The sequence below is a fragment of the Sarcophilus harrisii genome, chromosome 1 (genome assembly GCF_902635505.1).
Source record: "Sarcophilus harrisii chromosome 1, mSarHar1.11, whole genome shotgun sequence".
NCBI classification, from domain to species: Eukaryota; Metazoa; Chordata; class Mammalia; order Dasyuromorphia; family Dasyuridae; genus Sarcophilus; species Sarcophilus harrisii.
This window is the reverse complement of record NC_045426.1, coordinates 403,513,401-403,535,094: the sequence shown is the minus strand read 5'-3', so window position 1 is coordinate 403,535,094 and position 21,694 is coordinate 403,513,401. Positions and strand designations below refer to the sequence as shown.

At 33.0% G+C, this 21,694-nt stretch overlaps 1 protein-coding gene across 6 annotated transcripts in view; it reads right to left on the bottom strand.

The window, feature by feature from the left end:
- Positions 1-21,694, bottom strand: part of TRIO (trio Rho guanine nucleotide exchange factor) — a 276,800-nt gene that overhangs the window by 23,040 nt on the left and 232,066 nt on the right. For 3 of the 6 annotated variants that reach the window (XM_031946132.1, XM_023495919.2, XM_031946131.1), the window contains 11 exons: positions 21,384-21,554; positions 18,352-18,447; positions 10,176-10,324; positions 9,062-9,128; positions 7,299-7,402; positions 6,501-6,570; positions 4,892-4,981; positions 3,728-3,820; positions 2,411-2,461; positions 2,052-2,129; positions 1,012-1,203 (listed from right to left, as the gene is read on the bottom strand). In XM_031946132.1, the coding sequence (XP_031801992.1) occupies positions 1,012-1,203; positions 2,052-2,129; positions 2,411-2,461; positions 3,728-3,820; positions 4,892-4,981; positions 6,501-6,570; positions 7,299-7,402; positions 9,062-9,128; positions 10,176-10,324; positions 18,352-18,447; positions 21,384-21,554 (1,161 nt within the window). The other 3 variants (XM_031946133.1, XM_031946134.1, XM_031946135.1) reach the window with 3 other exon arrangements.

Below are 21,694 nucleotides of genomic sequence, written 5' to 3'. Positions count from 1 at the left end.
AAAAAACACACACACACACAAACTTGCTGGATGATGCAGTTGTTATATTAAGGGAAAGAGAAAGAAAATTTTGAAATGGTCTTTTTATTTTTTTTTTTTAAAGAATTCTGAATATATTTCCTCAAGTCCCATTCTGATTACTTATTTGTAGAATAGACTTGACCTCAGGTTCTAGAAGGGAGATTTCTGCTAATTTCTATTGGATTGTAAAAGTTTTAAGCAGGATGATTGAAATAGTCTAAATGTGTGCTATAAGGGCAGGTAGGTAGTATAATAGAAGGGCAGTAGGTAGTGTAGGGAGCACCTGGCCTGGAATCAGGAACAGCTAAGTTCAAATCTGGCTCCCACTCCTTACTAGAGTGTGACCCTGAACAAGTCTTAACTTTCTATTTGCCTTAGTTTCCTTCTATTAAAACTCCTTATCTGTGAAAAAAATCTATTAAAAAAATGTAAAATTGCCTCAGTTTCCTTATGTGCAAAAAATAGTCCCAATCTTCCAGGATTGTTGTGAGCATTAAATGAGATAATAATATCTGGCAAATATTAAGTGCTATATAAAAGTTAGTTATATTATTATTACATAAGCACATATTCCTCCCTACAATTCTTACTGTCATATGCATGTATTTTACATGACACTTAAGGGGTGAGGTCACAAATATGATTTAAAATTAAGTATTCTCATGATGGAAAAAGGACTGGAAATCTCAGACTAATGATTATATATATCAGTCACCTGTTTAGACAATAAGTAGAGTTGAAAGAAATGAGAAAAAATTCTAAAGTTACTGACATAATTATGAGTATAATTGGTTGTTTAAATTATATGAATAATTATAATACAGGCATAGGCAAAAGGAAGTACTTTAAATGTGTTATCAAAGTTCAAAGGTAAGGGTGCAAATATCATCAAAAAGAAATATATTATGCAAAGTACATTTTATAGTGCTTGTGGATGCAAATGCATGTAGAACTCCCCCCTCCCTGATACACATGCAAGCACACATTTACCTTGATGCTATTTTTAAACAAGAATCCTGGCATGGAGAAACCTTTTTTTTTGTCAAGTGGCTCACTGAATATAACGATTTGCTCAAAGAGAAAAACACGTCTCTCTTTGCAGCGAGGCAGAAGACCTGCATCCTGGTCTGTGACCAAGAATGTGTCCTGTAGAAGCAGCTTACCCTGGGCTACAATTTTACCCTGAAACAAGAAATTACCAGTTAAGATTTCCTCAAGCTTTGATTAGACTTTCTCAAATCAAAACAATGTTCTTTCTCTACTGGTGACAAAAATTAATCTGCAGATTTTTTTAGAATTGCACGATGCTCAATATTAAAGAGGTTTCTATTCCAAAAATAACTGTTCTCAAAATTACTACCTTTATCCATAAGAGAAATTCATATTATGATACTAAAAAATCCTAACACACAGAATTCTTGAGAAATTCAAATAAATACTTATCTATAACAACAACAACAACAACAACAAACAACAAGTTTGAATTCTTTAAAAATTCCAAGGCAGAGATTGAATTAATTGGTTAAGCTGTTTGGATGAGAAATTTGTAGGACTTAAGATGAATCAAGAGTCCAACAGCTCACTCGAAATAATTGCTGTTAACCATAAAAGGGGCTAATTAGCAGATGGGTTGGATAATTAAAAATAAAAATGCCTGAAGACAGTTCACTTTCAGTTCACATGATACTGGGCATTAAATACTAGGAATTAAAAATACAGTCCTGCAACAGCAGAGGGCCCCAGATTCACATTTGCCCAGTTGGAAGAGGGAAGATTTCACAGAGGAATGGGAGCTCTAAGGGAGAGGCTATCTTTTGACTTCTTTTGTATTGCCAAATACAAGACACTTTATACATGCTTGCAGATTGACTGACAGCATTAAATGAATAGAAAAGAAGTCAAAAGAAAACTGTTAAGAGAAAGGTAAAAGAACAGAAGCCTGGAATAAAAGATCAGTTTGGCACTAATCTAAGTGAAAAGGAAAGTCACAGAAATCAGAGATGGAATTCTTATAAAAATATCGGCATTACATCAAATCCTTGTAGGCGACCAACATTCATCATGTCGTTGCACCGCTTTGGGACTACACACATGACTTCTACAGCTCTCTGTTGGGAGTAGGGAGAAAAACAAAGGTTGATTTTTCTTTTTTGAGAAAGTGTCATACAACAATTAATAATTAAATATACAGTAAATAAATAGCAATTAAAATACAACCCAAGTGTCATTCCCCCATTCCCCCTCCCACCTCTATATCTCCACCCAATGTACAAGAGATAAGGAGCCACACTAGAACAATTCAATTAGTAACCCATAATCTGCTGGATGGTCCACAAATTAATCTGTGTGCTGAGAAGTAAGCAAACCTAGGAGGGAAAAAAAGGCATACCTCTAACTCTGTTGTGTCCAGACTAGCTTTTTTGGAGTATTTGAGGAAATCCTATAAAGCAAAAGGAAAGTTATTTGGACTTAGGGCTGCAGTGTTTCAAGTTAAAAGCAGATATCACCACCATCTCCACCACTAATAGTTACATAGTGTCTACTGTGTATCTGGCATTGTTCTAAACCTTTTACAGACATTATTTCATTTGATGTTCACAACAACTTGGGAGGTAGGTGCTATTATTCTTTCCATTTTACAGTTGAGGAAACTGAGACAACTAAGATTAAATGATTTGCTCCAGGTCACACGTCTAGTAAGTATCTAGGGCCTGATTAACTCAGATCTTTATGATGCTAGGCTCAGTGCTCAATGTCTATTGACATTGTCTAGATGCCTAAAATGAAGTTTGCTCTTTCTATACTTCAAAAGCATTAAAATGAGAGACAACAATAGATAACTGTACTTATTTTAACCTAGAATGACTATGTGTTCCTTATGAAAACTATTTCTCCTATTATGGCTAAATTCCAAATATTATACCACAAGAATGAGGGAGGAAAATCTATGTCTATAGCACCCTTTACTATGCAAATCTATATATACTAATGCCCTTACTCATACTTTGGATTTTAAAATTATTTTAAGTTTACAATCAAAAAGGAAATGGCAGGAGTTAGAAACTGTCAAAGACTCTAAAAGTCTAGAGGCAAAAAGATGAAGAAAAATACATTTAAAATAGGTAGAATAACACCTTACAATTATATAACACCTTTCATTTACATTGCATTGTTTTTATATGTGTAGAGTTGTTTACATCTTATCTCCCTCATTAGAATGTGAGTTTTTTGAGGGCAGCAACTAAGTTTTTTCTTTCCTTGTATCCCATACCCTTGGTATACAGAATAAATGCTTAATAAATGTCTTTTGACTACTGATAGTTTGCAAAGAAAATAAAAACATTGTCTTATTTCCTGCTTTCATTCTTTCTTTTGTTTCTTCTTTCCTTCTACTCAGTGGCACAATTTTGATTTGGGAGCCAGGAAAATCTGAATTCAAATCCTGTCTCACTTAACTGTGTTACCCTGGGCAAATCACTTAAATCTCTGCATCTCAGTAGTTTCATCTATAAAGTAGAAATAAAAACAACATTATATTCATAGAGTTGCTATAAGAATAAATGAAATAACATCTGAAAAGTGCTTTGTAAAGGTTTAATTGCGATATAAGTGCTAGTTATTCTTCTTCCAGTGTTGGTCACTATCTTACAAAGTGAGTTCTTTAAACCCTAAAAATATCCTTAGAAGATACCTAATGTGATCTTACCTTCAGTAACAGTTGGTATTTCATAATTCTTTGCACTGGTTTTATTAGCAGATCTGTGAGTTGTAATCTATGGCCCAGGCGTTGCTTTAAATCCTATGGGTGAAAAAACAAAAAGGGCTTTAACTTAAATTTGTTCTCCCTGCCACTCCCAGTTAACAGTATTTAATTTTTTAAATTACACATAAAGATAGTTTCCATTTTCATAAAATTTTGAGTTTCAAATTTATCTCCTTCCATATCCTGTTCCCCCCCAAAACAGCAAGCATTTAGGGTTATAATCATGTTAAACGTATTTTTGTATTAGCTATCTTGTAAAAGAAGATTTAGAACAAAAGAGGAAAAAAACAACAACAGAAAAATGAAAATAAAATGTCTCAAACTTCAGAGTCCATAGTTCTTTTTCTAGATGTGGTCAGCATTTTTCATCATGAGTCTTTTGTAATTGTCAAGGAATACTGTATTGCTGAGAAGAGCTAAGCTTTAGTTGATAATCATATAATGTGGCAGTTACTTTGTACAAAGCTTTCCTGGTTCTGCTCACTTCACTCAGCATTAGTTCATGTAAGTCTTAAATGTTTTTTAATGGCCTATCCTATCTTAGTTATCGTAACTGTCATTACAACTTCAAAACAAGTGACAAATCTAATCTTCAAGGATCTGAAGCCCCACTCTTTGCTTGAACATAAAATTCCTTTTTGGATCATTTTAAATTCAACTTAGTGTAACTTTAGCTTCTCAGAATTCCCAAAGTTTCATGTTTTACACTTTTTGAAATTGTTGTCTCAACTCAGACTTACTTAGTTGATTTTTTTGGTAACAGATTTCTTTTGTGCTGGAAATGAACCAGTTTTATTTGAACTGTAGAATGGGATTAAAAGCCAGAAAGGATGCTGTTTTGAGTTCATGGTAAGAAAGAAAGCCTTCAGCTAAAGACTGGCTGTAGCTCCAGTTTTAACTATGTTTTCTGAATGCAAGCCATTATGGTTTACATTTACATTTGGATTTCCTGTTATAGGAATGTCAGGTGCAAGATTCATATCACTTGATCTGAAACCTAGAATTCTGAGGTTTAACTAAACCTCTAGCGAGAAAAACACTAAATTAGAGTTTTGGAATACAAATGTGTCCAAAACCCCACGCTTTTGTCTGTTCAGTGTGACTTACCTCAAAAAATGTATCGATGTATTCTGAGACAATGTGCTCAGACTTTGGTTTATTTTGGCAATAAACTATGTACATGTGCAACCGTCTCTCCTGTGAATTAAATTTAAGAAAAGTAAAGAAGTCAGCTTAAAAGGCAAGAAATTTTAGGGAGAATATTCACATTTTAAAAAGGAATGATTTTAAAAATAAAGTTCTGTATTAATAAAGCTCTAGAAATACTTCAGATGTAGAAATAACTAGCACATTCACTGTGTGCATGTAGTAGGTATGGCAAGAGTATATAAATTGTCTGATGTCACAGCATAAGACTGAGGGTGGAAAGAAACTTTTCTTTTTTGGGACAATAGAGGAGAAAAACTATTCTTATAGTTCACAGAGCTCTTATAACTTCTGAATTTGGGAAAAATATGTTTCAGTATCTTTAAGAATTAGAATGTGGAGATGATAAGTCAGGGAATAAGAAAATAAGCCTCAACAAGAACATTTTCCCATTGTTAAATCATATAACTAGATGACATGTGTGAGCAGCCAAACTATTAATGCTTCCCACATGTTATTCTTCTAAAGATCCGGTGTGATACTCAATTCTGCTATTTCCCCTAAGCTACGAGTTTTCTATTCAATTAATCAGACTCCTTTCAAAAAATAATAAGAGTGTTTTACAATAGAAAGTAACCAAAATTTCACTTTCCTCAAGCGGAAATGGCCAAAGATATTACAATGTATCAGATAAAAGAATTGATAATCAATTTTGATCATCTGTGCTAATGGAGATTAAAAAAGGCCAAATCCAAGAAAATAATAATCAATCAGTAGAGCATTTGCATTTGATACTGAAAGACATCAACATGAGACATCCAACTGGATTCACACATTCATACTGATTTAGATGGGATCTTGATATAAATTAGTCAATGACCCAGTTGGAAATAGATACAGTGGTTCCTAAATTTTTTTCCCCTTCAGAGCACAGTATTTCTTGTCATGGGGTACTGTAAGACACTGAATATTTAATTTGGCAGCACTATGAGAGAGTTCAAAGACTCATACATGTATAGTTTACCTTGAAAACAGTCAGTTTTTTCTTTTTTTTTTTTAAAGCTCTGCTATTTCAGGATCTGACATGTTTAGGATTTCTTGTGTTCAGGGTAAAGGCAAGTTTTGTTTATTTTGGGGATAGTTATTACCATATTACATATGCCAAGTGAAAAATTTTTTTTTATTAGAAATCACCTATAAATTTTTGCAGTATACCTAGAGAAGCTTATGGCATGCTCTTTGTGAACTACAGGTCTTCAATAGAAATAAGCCACTTTTGGACAACTGCTGGTTGACACTACTGATAACTCAATGACTTAAATGTATATTTAATTTTAAAATGATTACAAACAATAGTAAACATCAATAAAATAAATTTAATTTGTTTTGCAAATAGTTGTTAAATGAATCAAAACATTAAATCCATAGTATTAACTTAAATTTAATTTTCAACATATTGTTTTTATTTCCCTACTTGATCTTGTCACTAATTTGTTAAAATGATTAAGCATTACTTACGTTACTTGAACAAAATAATGAAAATCAACAGCAACAGAAATATAGTACTTACGTGCTTAACAAAAAGGGATCCCAGTTTTTCTGGATCTTCAAGGCACTTTTCCAATTCTCCCAAAAAGAAGCTGAAACAGAAGGGAAACTATGCTTATTAAGTAGCTCTGGCAAAAGAAGGCTATTAAAATGGATCACAGATACAAAGGTAGAAGGATGCTTATCAAGTATCTGGTCCAACCTCCTCATCTTACTGATAAGGAAACTGGGCCTAGGGAGGTGAAGTGATTCAGGTAGTAAAAGGCAGAGGAAGGATTTTCATGTAGATTGTTTAATGCTAGATTCAATATTCTTCCCATTATCATGTCATGATAATTCTCAAGAAAATTGAAGCTGGTGGAGATGGAAGGGATAGTCACTTAGATCTTCTTGATTTTCAAATACAGCACTCCCTCTATTAGGTTACATTATGGCCATTCCAATTTTCTGCTTTCCTATTCACCTTATCCAAAGAAGTTTTTAATTAATATATATTTTTTAAATTGTCTACTTTTGCCAAGAACAAGAAGGGGCAATGTAAGATGGAATGAGTGCTGAATACACTTCTCCATTCCATTCTCTTTATTTCCATTGTACCTTAATAAACAGAAAACGTTCTGATTCTCTCTCTAAAATACAATATAAAAATTACATTATATGTAAATAATAATATTACCTAGCTTACAATGCAAAGCAGGTAGCAAAATAAAGTAAATCAGCATTTATCTGAAGTAAAACAACATGCACTCATCAAGTAGCTTAATTTAATTAGAAATTAAATTTACTTAATTAAAATTGAAATTGATTATGCTATACATACTCTCTGTGCCAATCATAAATCTGATGGATGTTGCCAAATACAATCTTATCTTTTCCTTTCATGTCATCAGGGACACCATCTTCTTTCATAAGTGCCATATATCCCTGTAATTGGAGATTTCTTTTTAAAACTCATTTTCATTCTATGACATGACTCAATAATACAACAAAATTCTTCCCCCCCATAAAAACTAAACAAAACCTCCAACTCTATAGTTGCTTCCTTTTAAAAATTTATTCAACTGTATCAATTTCAAGAGCAAGATATACACTTGTCTTTTCTTATCACCATTTCATTTGAAATAAAAGCAACAATGAAATATAGCTATAACTCATACTAGAAAGGTATAATGAGATTAATTAATACTATTCCTGATTCAAAGTTCATCTAAAGAACTTATGAAGTTTTACAAATTTGAAAAAATTCTGAAAGACAAATCCCCTTATTATTATGTGAAGGAGCAAATATATACTAGGCATATATATGTATCTATCTATATAGTTATATGCATATAGTCACCTCAAATAAACTCTTTATATTTCTTATCTTACATAATTAATAAATTGAGGGATTTAAAAACATACACAGTGGTCTTGTGGGTACAAAAAGGTGGCAAATGGAAGTACTCTTTAGAGTTCAATAAAAACAAAAATGTACAGCTCAGACATGGTCTTAAAATAAACTTAGTGAGAACTCAATGCAAAAAATATTTTTAAGTCCACACTATTCCATTTTAATAAGTGAAAATGTGTTAAAAGGCAAAGCATGCATTTAACTTGGCATGATTTCGTGTATATGTGTGTGCGCAAAATCCTTATATATCTATATTTCACTACATAGCCTAAATCCATACTTAGAAAAGCTTCTAATATTATATGATCAGTTTTACTAAACTAATGGCTGGGATGGAATATATACCTAAATACTGCCCAGGGGCAAATTTCCAAAGCTGAAATGATATTAATAATATACTATAAAATAGCACATTTTAAAACAAATTGGACCAAAATACTCATGATATAATCATAGATATTTATAAAACCAATGGACTTGGACTTTAGACTCATTTTAGAAATAGCTCTTCATCTAATTAGAATGTTATTTCTGGTTAAATCAACAAAAGTAGGTATCAGCTACAGGAAGTACTGAGTAACTGTTCTCATGTAATGATATATTATTTGTTCTGTTCTCAACTATCATCAAATTGCTTGAGAGTCTCAAAAGCTATTTTTTGAACAAAGTCTCCTGAATACAAGGATTAAGTTAAAGATGGAATAAGATTTATAGCTGTGGCATACTTTGGCTCAGAGGAATTAAAAACATTGTCACTTTAGCTTTATGAAAAACATTTGCAAAGGGGATCATTAAAAGGCAAGTCTCTAATGTGACAAGCGCTTAGCCCAGCACATAACAAATGCTTAATAAAAGTTTATTGACTGATGCCTCAATTATGGCCATAGATGCCACAATTCAAATATTGACAAAAATTAGACAAATAATAAAGAGTAACTGTTAAGATTAAATAAGATAATTTTAAATTCAGCTTTATAAGTTAAAGGGCTACATGTGTATATATCTTGCAAGAACCTGTTTGTTCTTCTGATGAATAATAATACTTTTAGAAACCTGTGGAAAGTACCTATGTTAAATTTTTTTAAAAAACACAATTACCTTTAAACACAGTTACCTTTGGGTAACTAAGGAAAAAAAAAAACACTCAAATGACTAAGATAACATGTTTGAAATACTGATGATATATATACCTCAACTACATAGCCTAGGTCCCGTACATAGTCCCGCTCTGTTTCCACTAATTCTTGTAGAACATAGCTGTAAAAAAAGGAAAAAAATAAGTTTACCAATAACAATTATTTATAGACTGAGAAATATAATGTTTAATGGGAGTTTTGTATCTTGGCTATAATAAGTTAAGTTTTGAAAATGGGTGTTTTACAGTTTCTTGTGCATTGAATAATGTATGAGTTTGAATAGCTAACCTAAAGGAGTCACTATGATAAGTACTAAGAAAACTTTTAATGAAATTAAAATCACAGAAACACATTCTAATTGTATTCCACTAAAATCCAGATTCATTGCCATAAGGCAGATAACAAAATTGGACTGGGATATATCTTTTCAAATTGTCATATTAAAAGGAGTCATTATTTTCTTAACAGTCTAGTGATACTAAGTTTTCATAGGAAACAGAAAATGAGAGCAAATTTTAGATACATATGATGCTATGGTTCTAACTATACCATTTGGAATAAAATGAGATATTATTTGTAAAGTACCTATTACAAAGCCTGGCACATGGTAGACACTTAATAAGTGTGTGTTCCTTCCCTTCCCTCTCTGGAAGCACATCCTTAGTGAAGTTTATTAACTCTATAAGATCACTTAAATGAAATAACTTATTTCATGCTAAATGGAACTCTGAAAAAGCTAGTGAGTATCCATAAATGAAGAATTTTACTTAATTTCTAAGAAAGATTTAGATCCTATATTTATATATGTAAATAAAATAAGTACATTTTTATATATTAGATCTTATAGTTTTGAAGTTTTTTTTTTTAATAGTAGCAGCTATCCTATGATAAATGATTCACTATTATTATAAAATGTTTTTTATGGAAATCCTCTAGGATTGCAGAAAATTTATAAGTAAAGGTAGAATCAACATTTCCCTGGAACTAAAGGAGGGCTATTTCTAAGTAAAAAAAAGTAAAAAACCAAGTATCACACATGTTTCGAGCTTTGATTCCTGATGAAAAACTTTATGACTTCTAATGGTATTAATTCAAAATGGTAGCAGTCACTAAGGTTGAAGCTTAAGAAATAAAAATAAAAAACATTTTAAAGGAAAGTCAGTCTTACTGTCGTCTCTTTAAAGAGCTGGATTTTCTTTCTTCCATCTCATCAATGGGTGAAGAGGAAGACAAGAGGGAATTATCTGAAGGGTTGAAAGATGGACTACTACTATCACCTTGATCTACTAAGAGTGAGCTGGGACGATCTTCCAGTGCCTAAACCCAAAAGATACAATGACAAAGGATATTTATTACTAGCAATACCATTTTCTTTTATATTGACTGGTACAAGTAAATTCATTAGGTCAGAAATTATATAACATATATAACAATAATTATTGCATAATAATATATTACTATTAGCACAATATTAATTGATATTATATAGCATTTGTACTTAACTATATTTTAAAATAAAAGCTGAACAATTGAAAATAGGTAGAAAAGAAAGAAAAGGAGGGAACATAAAGACATCTAAACATAGGCAAATCAATATAGTTTGCACTGTAATAATAATGCAAATTATAATAGCTTCAGTTAGTTCTTATATCTTTCTGATATCTATTACTTTTAGATTCATAAAATATTTATCAATTTTAGTTAATTCTTTACAGATGAATCTCTGACAAATGAGAACTTAACTTATTAATTTGAGAAATGTGCAGTGTTCCATACTTCTGAGTTTTAAGGGGAATTTTTCTGATAGGGATTATCTTCCTTAAAATACATTTGGCCACAAATTAATTAATTCACAGGGATCATAGGATTCACACATCAAAGAATTAATATCTTTTTAAACAGTTATGTTATAGATAGAGAAAGTAAGTACTAGAAAAGTTAAATGCTAACCTAATGTGACCTAGATAAAAAGGCACAGTTCATAGTGGATTAGATTAGATGCAAAAGTATTGCCTTGCTGTATTATAATCACTCATTTAAAAATTCTGAAAGCTATTATTTCATTCTATAGTATTGATATATTTACAAAGGTTAGACTAAGCCAACTAATACTCAAGGTCACCTTTTCCTCCTAACTACCAATGAACTACAACCAGGACCCCCAAGTTTAGTATATGATATTTTCTCATTGTTTCATGTATGTTAGTTTTGTCTCCCTTAAAGGAAAATTTCTCTTCTACTTTTCTTTACAATGATCACAATTTTTTGTAGGTAATTACTTGTGATTGTGTGGATGAATTACAAAAGTGCAGAAGATGGACATAGTCGTTCTTGTGATACATTCCTCTTGGACAGAATGCTTCATATAAACTAAAGAAATAGTTGTTATGACTATTATGTTCGTTTAGGCTTTTAATATAAACTGGATGCTTATATCCTAGAAAAGGCAACAGTACAAATTTTTATTCTTGCATCTCTCCATCACAGCTATGGTTTTCTGATCAAAAAAGGAAAACACAGCAAAATCTTATTCATATGAAACTAACAGAAGCAAAAGCAACTAGGTCTATATTATGTGTTGTTTTAACTGAAGAAGATTAATCTAGTTGGTTGGGGAAATAATGTTTTCTTCAGATTTAAAAATATTTTGAATAAACAGATCTTGGCTTATACTATAGGAAGCATATCCTAAATAACAAATCTTGACTCACACAGGCCATGTTTTATGAATTCTTTGAGAGAACAACTACCAAGGCCTGGGACAGTAAATGGGAGAATATTTTGGTCTTTTAAAATTGTCTGGAGTTACAGAGAAACAGCTGAAGTTCATTAGGATGATTGTCCACTTAAAAAGAAAAACAACAATCTGGTAAAAGTGCCAAACCCTCCCCTAAATACAGAGGAAGAAACTAGAATGACTCCACTAGGGACAATCATTGAATTCACTCATGCTAATTATAGTCCCTGAGGGGGGAAAAGTCTGAATAGAGATGGTGGCAGGAGATGGCTCTGTGGAAAGTTTCCTGTCATGAGAGATTTGATCAGAAAAAAAAAAAAAAAAAAGCCAGTGATAATAAAAACTGTAAGTTTAACTTCCTCTTAAAAAAAAAAAAAAGGTTTCTTTCACATTTAGGGAGTCTTCTGAAACTATCCTTCTATGTCTTGTCTTTTTACCAAGCAGGGAATCCAGAGGCCTAGTTGGGATGGGACTACCAAGTTCCTGAATGAATTTTAACATCCTATTTAGTGCTAGCCTTAGAAAAGGGGCAAACCTGAAACATGCCAGTAAACATTTAGTTACTAAATACAACTGTATTTTCTGTCCAATGGGTCATGCACTGCAAAAAACTGGCATTTGTGATTTCTTATATGCAAGGTAATCTGACAATTAATTACACCCTGGGATTGGATTCAGAAAGAGCTATATTTATAAATTCACATTCCTGAGTCTCACACACTAAATATGTGTGTGATCCTGGACAAGTCACTTAACCCTGCTTGCCTCAGTTTCCTTATCTGTAAAATGAGCTAGAGAAGGAAATGGCAAACCACTCCAGAATCTCTGCCAAGAAAACCCCAAAACATGAAGAGTAGGACATGACTGAAAATGACTGAACAAAGCTGCACACCTAGTTATTTCACTTTGGTAGACATCTTTTCTCCTCATTTCTAGGAGGTTTTCTTTTCTTGTCTCTTGCTCTTAGAATCTTAGATTTTCTTCAGGACTACCTTTCCCAGTTCCCCTAACCTGCTGCTAGTTCCTTTCCCTCGAAGATTAACTTATATCTGTTTTGTATGTTTTATCTGTGCTTGTGCGTGCACAGACACATATAGTCTTAGTGGACAGAACACTGAAGGAAGACTGATTTGAAATCTTGTCTCAGATACCACTAGCTCTATATGCCTTTGTTTCCATTATTTATAGCTCAGCTTGAATGCTACCTTCTTAAAAGACATTCCCATTCTTGGACCTTAGGGTCCTTTTTGCTCCTCTGCAGCTTTCAATCTCTGATCCTAATTAGTCTCTCCTATTAGAATGCAAACTCCTTTGGGCAGATAGCGTTTGTAAGAACACTGTACCAGGTGCTATGCTATGGAGAGACAGCAGAGAAGACAGTCTCTCATTTCATGGAATTCAGATTGGTAGGAGGATAAGCACATAGATAAAATATATTACAAAGTAATAGAGGTCAGTTCATTAGAGAAATACAAATAAATGATGTAGGAGTTATGACTGGGAAGAAGAGGGAAAGTCTCCTGAAGAAGGCAGCATTCAAGCTGAGCTATAAATAATGGACACAAATTCAACAGACTCTTGAGTGGTAGGAGGGAGGGAGTAGGCAATAAAATAATTGTGTGGTTATAGGATACTGATTTATCTATCCTGTTTGGTTGGAGTGTAAACTACAGTGGAAAGGAATAATAATGACATGATCCTGGAAAGGCAGGGTGGTATCAGATTAGGGAGGGTTTTGAGTGCTAAATAAAGCTGCCTGAACTTTATTGGGTTGTCCATGGAGATCCACTGAAGGATTTGGAAGAGCCAGAGACAGATTTATGTATAAGAAAGAGCACTTTGACAGTGGTATTAAGATTTGTATTGGGGAAGACATGTTAGGAAGGTTATTTCAACAATCTAGATAAGATAATGAATGCCTTACAATATAAAAGAGAGGAGAGATGACAGCTTTACTCTGGAGAAAGAATTAAATAATTCAGTGTCATCAACAGGCACTACAGCTATACAGTATTTACACTTGCCATTCTAGAGTGCTCAGTCATACCACATATCTCTAAGTCAAGAATATGGAGGTTGTCATGGTTTAGGAATTTCTAAAATAGTTATTGTTTACTTGCTGAAAATGTTGCCATTGGTATGATGTTAAGCTATCCATTTTCAGCTATCCATTTTCTCCAAAAATAAAATTAACTAGTGAGATAAAAACAATTCATAATATTGTAAAACATTGCATAATGGTCTGATGAATATGTAGATCAAATACTATTAATTGCTGATTGAACTGAATGCCATTTACACTGGAAGAACACGATGCCAGCATTTAGATTTTTATTTTCAAAACACTTAAGCCTAACATATATTTAAGTAATTTCTATCAACAAAATTTTAAAATGTCATTAAACTTCAATCACCATTACTGAAATAATTGGTCATCTCTTTCTATCTTAAGAGATGAATATTGGGGTGTTGATTAATATCACTAAAATCTAGCAATGTCAGAACTGAAAAGGAAATTGAACCCTTTTCATAATTTAGTTATTTGAACCTGATCTTGTGCATTTCAATGGAAAAAAAAATTTTAGGTAACTATTGGATTGGAAATTATGGCCTCAAAATTAGTTTGATATGTATCATGTGAAATAATTTCATAACAAATCTGAAGAAGTAAAAAAAAAATTAATTTAAAAACTTTTAAAAAAAAGAATATGGAGGATGGATGGGGGCAGCTACATAGCATAGTGGATAGATCACCAGCTCTAACATCAGGAGATCCTGAGTTCAAATCCAACTTCAGATATTTCCTAGCTATGTGATTATCTTGACCATATCATTTAACCCTGACTGCCTTAAAAAAAAAAGAATTTGGAAGTTGGGGACACTAGAAATGTAAGCATTTGGATTCAGCCAAGTGGCACAGTGGACAGAATGCTGCAACTGGAGTAAGAAAAACCTGGGTTCAAATTTATCCTTAGATACCAACTGGCTGTGTGATCATAGGCAAAACACATAACCTCCCTATGTCTCAATTTCCTAACTTTAAAATGCAGATGATAATAGCACCTATCTCCCAGGGTTGTAGTGAGCACAAAGCAAATTATGATATGATGATGATGGTGGTGATAATAATAATGATAATAAATAATATAAAGAACATTGAACTTAGGAGTCAGAAAAAATGAGTTGGGATTCTGGCCTTGTTATTTACTTAGGTTTTTGAACACTTTGATCAAGTTATTTAAGTATATCAGTTTCTTCTTCTGTAAAATGAAAAGGTTGAACTAGAATCTAATATTCTTTCCAGTGCTAACATTTTGTGAAAATGGCAGGAAACCAATACTTTCCTGGGACAAAGTGACATATAGTATGAATCTTGGCTGCTAAATTTGGAGTTTGAGTTTCCTTGAATGTTGGCTATTTGGTAAATGAACCACACCCCAATGATATCATAGACAACATTTTATAGGACATACTTATTTAGTCGACCTAATAAAAAAGATATGGTTACACTGCAAATGACCTCCTAGGAGATCAGCCAGAAGAAAATGAACAAGAGTGATTTGGGATCTGTGGTGAAAAGCTCACCACAAGGGAATGTGTACAGCAATGATTCAGACTCATAGGATATGGACATATCCTGTGAACGTTACAATGAGTCATAAGCACTGGAAGTTTTCATTTATGAAAACCTGTTGTTTGGAATTAACCCACATTTGGTCCATATTTCTTTTATTAAAAAAAGGGAGGTCAGAATACAAATGACTCTATGAGAAGTAGAAGAGAGTAGTCTCAGATAAAGTAAATGTTCAACAAGTAAATGTTCATTTACTATTTTGCTTAAAGTTCTTAGAAAACTGCAAAGTGATTGGAAGATGACTTAAATAAAACAGAAAAATTAACTTCAATATTTTATTTAAACTAAAAATGAAGGAAATGACTTTGTTAAGATCATATGAATTTCCAAATTGAGAAGATCCTAAAAATTATTTAATCCAATCCACTGCTTTTAAATAAAATGTAAGGTTGCTATTATCTTCTTAAAACTGACTCTATAGCATTTTAAAAAGGAGGCACCAAAATAATAAAATTTAAGGCCTGTCAGAATTAGACAAAGCATTAAAGAAAAATTTTAAGATAGGTAATTTTAACACATTCATGTACATTAAAAAGTAGCAGTGTTGACACACATAGAAATCTCATGGATTTCCTTAAATAAATAGATAATATTAAATAATAAATAGATCTAATGATCACATAATTTTTTGTAGATGACTACTCCTAAAATGTTTAAGGGATTTTGATATCACTTCAAATTAAATATCAAATGAGAAAATGGAATTTAATTTGTTCTAGCAATACCTTTTTTAAAGGATAGCACCAGAATAAATTTTAGTCTAGACTTTTCTGAAGCAGCAGATTTCTTAATCAGTAGAATCAATTTTTGAGTAATCTATTTAGTATTACAATTACACTTTTATCATCAAGATAAAACAATTTATGAGACTGTGCAAAAGAGATATTTTAGAGAAAAAGGAATTGAATGAGTAAAATTAACTTTGAGTATGGATGTGGAAATTAAGTTTCAGCGATCATGTCCCATTTTGGACCTTGACTGATCTTGGAAATCATTCTTTCCCTCTTTGGAAAAAAAAAAATCTACCAGGGCTCATTAATTTTTGAAAGGGGACTACTTTTATTAATTGTTGGCCTATACAATTTTGCCAATTAGTTGTTCATTTCTTTCTCAAATCCATTTTGATTCCTTCCTTGCCTACCTACTTCACTCCCTATTCTTGTAGTTATGCTTACCTGTGCACATACTGGATTTGCTAAGCAAAAGGAAGGGATCATTTTCTTTTTGTCTTTATATACTTAACTCCTAGCATGATGACTTTCACAGAGTTGATGTTTAAGGAAAGCTTTCCGAATTGATTTCATTATCCCATGAGCAACTCTTTGGATACAGGAGGGTTTCTGCTAAAACTTATAATATACCTACTATTTAAATTGACCCTGACTTGATGGAATATGATTTTCCTAACCTTAAAATTAACTTTTTAATTTTTAAAATATGGAACATAGGTACACCATTGCGAGCATAAGTATGTAGCACTAATATTTCTGTCTTATCGGGTTTTTGAACTAGATATGCCAAAAGCAAAGCAAATTCAACATGTTCAAAAGAGAACTTATTGTACCTTCTCCGAATCCTTCTCTTCCAAATTCCTTATTTGTATGGGTCTCTTTCATTCTTTTATCTACATAGGTCCATAATCTCAGAGACAGCCTTGAATTTTCCCTCTTCCCTCATATCACACAAATCTAATCAGTTTCTGCTCCCATAGCCTTTCTTCTTGCCTCTTTCTCCACTACCTAGAAACTACTCTAGATCAGACCCTCACCACTTCCTGCCTGGACTGGTAAGTGGTCTTTCTGTCTCAAATCTCCCCCTCCTCTAAATCATCCTTCATACAGAAGCCAAAGTAAAATTTCCAAAGTACAGATGGCTCCCAACCACACATAGATAAAAAAAAAAAACTGAATTTCTCTCTCTAATGTCACACTTTAAAAACTTTGTTGTAGCCTAACTTTTGAGGTATATTACACATCATTCTCAGTCACACATTCTATAGTTCATCAAAATCTGCTTTGTTGCTATTCCTCTCTTAAATGATATTTCATTTTTCTTCATTTCTTTGCAATCATAGTCTGTTTACCACACACAGAATAAATTATTTCCTCACTTCTGCTGTTTAGAATTCCCTAGTATCCTTCAAAACTAGCCCAAATAATGTCTTCTATCTGAGGGTCTTATTGACCCTTTTAATTTACTTTGAATATATTTTTATAAGCTTATACACGCATGTTGTTTCCCTTGATTGAATATAAACTCCTTTAGGACAAGGATTATTTAATTTTGGTGTCTGTCATCTTAGCACTTAATGTAGTCCCTGACTAAAAATAATAATAATAATAATAATAATAAACAACTAACATTTATATAGTGCTATGTGCTAGATACTTTACAATTATTATTTCATTCGAGCCTCACAAAAAGCCTAAGAGATAAGTGCTAATATTTTTTCTATGTTATCTCCATTTTATCATTATCTCTGAGGTCATTAGTAAGTATCTGAGGCTGGATTTGACTTCAAATCATCTAGACTCCAGGCCTGGTGCTTTGTGTACTGTGTCACCTGATTGCTTGTGCTAGGTGTTTAATAAAGGTTGTCAATACTAATTTGTAGGTAGAAAAACTAAAGAAACACTAAGATATTAATTGATTTCGATCCACTCAGAAAAGAAAGGCTTTTTAAACTGGATTGAAAAATTTCTGTAACAAATGAAGAAGGCATAAACTATCTGAGAGTAAAGGAGATGGCATATGGTTTTCAAGTAACTACAGGCTCTAACATAGGGTCTCTCCAAATATTTATGGGACCTACTCAAATGGCAGTCATTTTTAGAAATAAAAGATGGTAGCATCTTATGGATGCATTTCCTGGTAAATAAGTGTGGCAGATTAGAAGGAATCTGAATTTGGGCACATTACCCCACAGTTAAGACATCTGCTCTGCTGCAGCTCTTGCAATCAGGCTTAACTTACCATTTTACTTTTCACAAGCTCTTCGATAGCGCTGACAAGCTCTGCTGCGCTGGGTGTTTCGGAGCTGGTAGGACGGACCAATAACCGGGATGATGTCTGTGGAAAAATGTAAGGGAAGAAAAAGGGAAGGAGAGGGAGGGAGGAAATGCTTCCAGTTTAGTCACTCAACACAAAATGATTCCTTCTGCAAACGTCTCTTTTTAAAAGTAATTCCAGACAGAAAATCCACAAGTTTTATTCTTTTTTTTATTTATTTAAAATCATCCTTTCCAATTTACAATATTCAGACATGAAATATTAAATGAATCCTGATCTGGGATACATATGGAAAGCAGACCACGTCTGTTTTAAATAGACAATCTAAATTCATAATATTTTTCAAACAAGTGATTGGACATGGGAATAGTCTTAGTCTAGTTTTTTTCAAATGATTCCTGCATAACATATAAGAGAAAAAATGTACAATATCTGATAAGTTAATAGAATAGAGACATAAAAACATTCTAAAATGCAAATCCTTGAAAAACCAGAAAAAGAAAAAATGACCACAAAGTGCATTTACTGTAATTCTTCAAAATAAATAGATAAATACAAGGAAGAAGAGGAGCTGGGGCACACTGACCAACCAGATTGGGAGAGGGGGGAACAAGCTCACCATTTTCTGTGCCATCCATTTTCCCCAGTGATTATTGTAGAGTACAGAAGATCTCTGGCCTCACAAGCTATAAATAAGATGCCAATTTATGGCTAGAACTGAGGGTAAAAGGAGTTGACAGCAAAGGAGTCTGGGTAAGGGGCCATTAAGTTCAGTTTCAGTAATTAGCAAACATGGTGGGTTTGCAGATTACTTGTATCATTAAATAACTTGAAACTAGAAAAGGGTATATAATATGAACCTCACTTCATATTAAGGACAGCACAGATGCATGCAACAGAGGTTAAAGCTGTCCCAACAATATGTTCCTGGACAAAATGGACACATACAAATTTATACATTTACAATGATGCTTTAAAATATATAAATCAAAACATGCTCTTTAAATGACAAAAAGTTGATTCATTCTAATGAAAGAGGAATATGGAATGAAGGAAAGGAAAATATTTCAAATGGAAAGGTAAGGAAATTGAGCCAAAGCAGACACAGAACACAAATCAACATAGTGCTGCAGTGAGTTTACAAAAAAAAGAGAAAACAGAACAAAACAAAAAATTAGTCACATGGTAATATACTAGCTGTCTAGAAACATCACTATACTTTTATTTAAAAAAATAAGGTTCTATCAAATTCACTCAATGAAATACAATAATCAATAAATGATTCTACCAAAGAGAAGAGTAATGATGTTTTAAATGGAGAAAAAAAAAGTGATCTGATTAGGTATATAAGAAAATGCTGCCTGGCATTTACTTGTTTTAAAAAAAACACAGAAATTTAAAAAGACATTTTTCTCCTTTTAAAATAGAAGTTACCTATAATGTTAATGAAAATGGTTACTTAGCTTGGAGGTAGACAGAGAGACAACATGGGCCCAACTTCATGTTTAGTTATATTATGTGTAAATGGCTACATGGTGTCTTGCCTCAGTTCCTCCTACTTCCTTTTCACCCAACACACAGATATGTGTGTGTGCCTGCACACACTCAAGACATGCACAAAAAAGTCAAAGGAATCAAACCCAAACTAAGTCCTTTAACTTACAATGGTTTTTTTCTCCCTAAGATGTGTAGCTCTCCTAACTTGTAAGTTTCAAAAGAAGGGGAATAGTGGGAGAGAAAAAGAGTTCTGAAAGAAATGTGGCTAAAAAAACCTTCTAATTTGGATTGATTGGCTCAATTTGGTCTCAGCAATTGTTCCTTGGAGATGTAGTTGTCAGTGACTGGATTGTGATATGTCTTAGTTCAGCAAACATGCAGGAAATTGATCTAGGCACAGTACAGCAAAAGATGTGGCAATCCAGCAACTGACTACTTCAGTGATGATGAAAATCATTGGGGGAAAAAGGATAGAAAAGAAAGAAGGGGGAAAAAAAACATAGCTGTTGAAAACATCTGCTTTACTCAGAAATGTTAGTTATTGCCACCATCCCCCCTCAACCCATTTGGGGAAAAATCACTAGTGGTGACTTCATACTGCAGTTTTCAACACTTGAAAATTTTAAGCAGCACAATGGGAATTCAAGTGGGAAAGGACATTCAAATTGTATTTATCAAGTTTCCATTTTGATATGCTTTGTTTTAGGGCTTTGTAACCACTACAGTATTTGAAAAATATCCCTTTGGATATATCCCCTGAATCATTCCAGGTAAAGATTAAGAGGTTTAGTTTACACTTCTGTATTCTTATAGAGATCTCTCAAAATGAACATTTGGAAGTAGTATGTTGTCTACATAATTGCATTTTAGAACTATAAAGCTAAACATTAGCATTCCCAAATCTCAAAAAGAATTGAACTAAAATGTGAAAAAAATATATTTGGGGGTTTGAATTATCTGCTGTTTATGCAAGTTTCACATAAAACTCAATTTATTCTATTAAAGACTACATCATTGCACTGGATAAATGAACGACAGTAAATCAAAAACCTATAAAAATCCTTAATTTGTCTACAGTGTAACAATCTGTCTCTCTAAGAGACCAGTAGAAACATAAGGGAAAGATGATTTTAAATTTCTATATAGATATATATAGGGGAAGAGAATTTAATTAGTTTAATCTACAAGGCAAGCGTCTATACCTGAAATTTGAAATAGATAACCTATAGAGGTCAGCATTAAAAGTGTATATGCTGCTTCCTATTTCAAATGTGAAGTTTTCGTAGGTATATAATTAGTGTCTATTTCTCAATGGGGAAAATAACCTATGCATGTCTGGAATAGCTGCAATTTGCATGGATTTCTTTCATGCACTGCCCAATCTAGTCTTTTGTCTGACTGAGTGACTTCACCCACAATCCCTCTGCAAAATCCTATCCCAACTCAGATATTATGGTCCTAAAACCTGACTGCCGGGGTAACACCCTTTCATCTTTTACCTTATCATCCTGGGAGTCTGGCTGCAGGAGGCTGTGCTGCTGAATTGCCATTGGTGGTGGAAGGGGAACTGAATCTGCACCTTCTTCCCCTTCTTCTTCCCCACAACTCTGCATTCCTGAAGAGGAGGACTTGGAGAGTGTACCACTGCTTAGCCCCTCATTCCGACCTCTCTGCAAGAAAATGGGAAAAAAGCTTCATGACCTTTTGGGCCAATTCTGTCATCATCAGTTAATCCTTGATGAATGCCCAAGAGTCACATGGAAAGAGTGGAACAAGGCAGAAAGTCAGAGAAAAGAAATCTAGAAGAAAT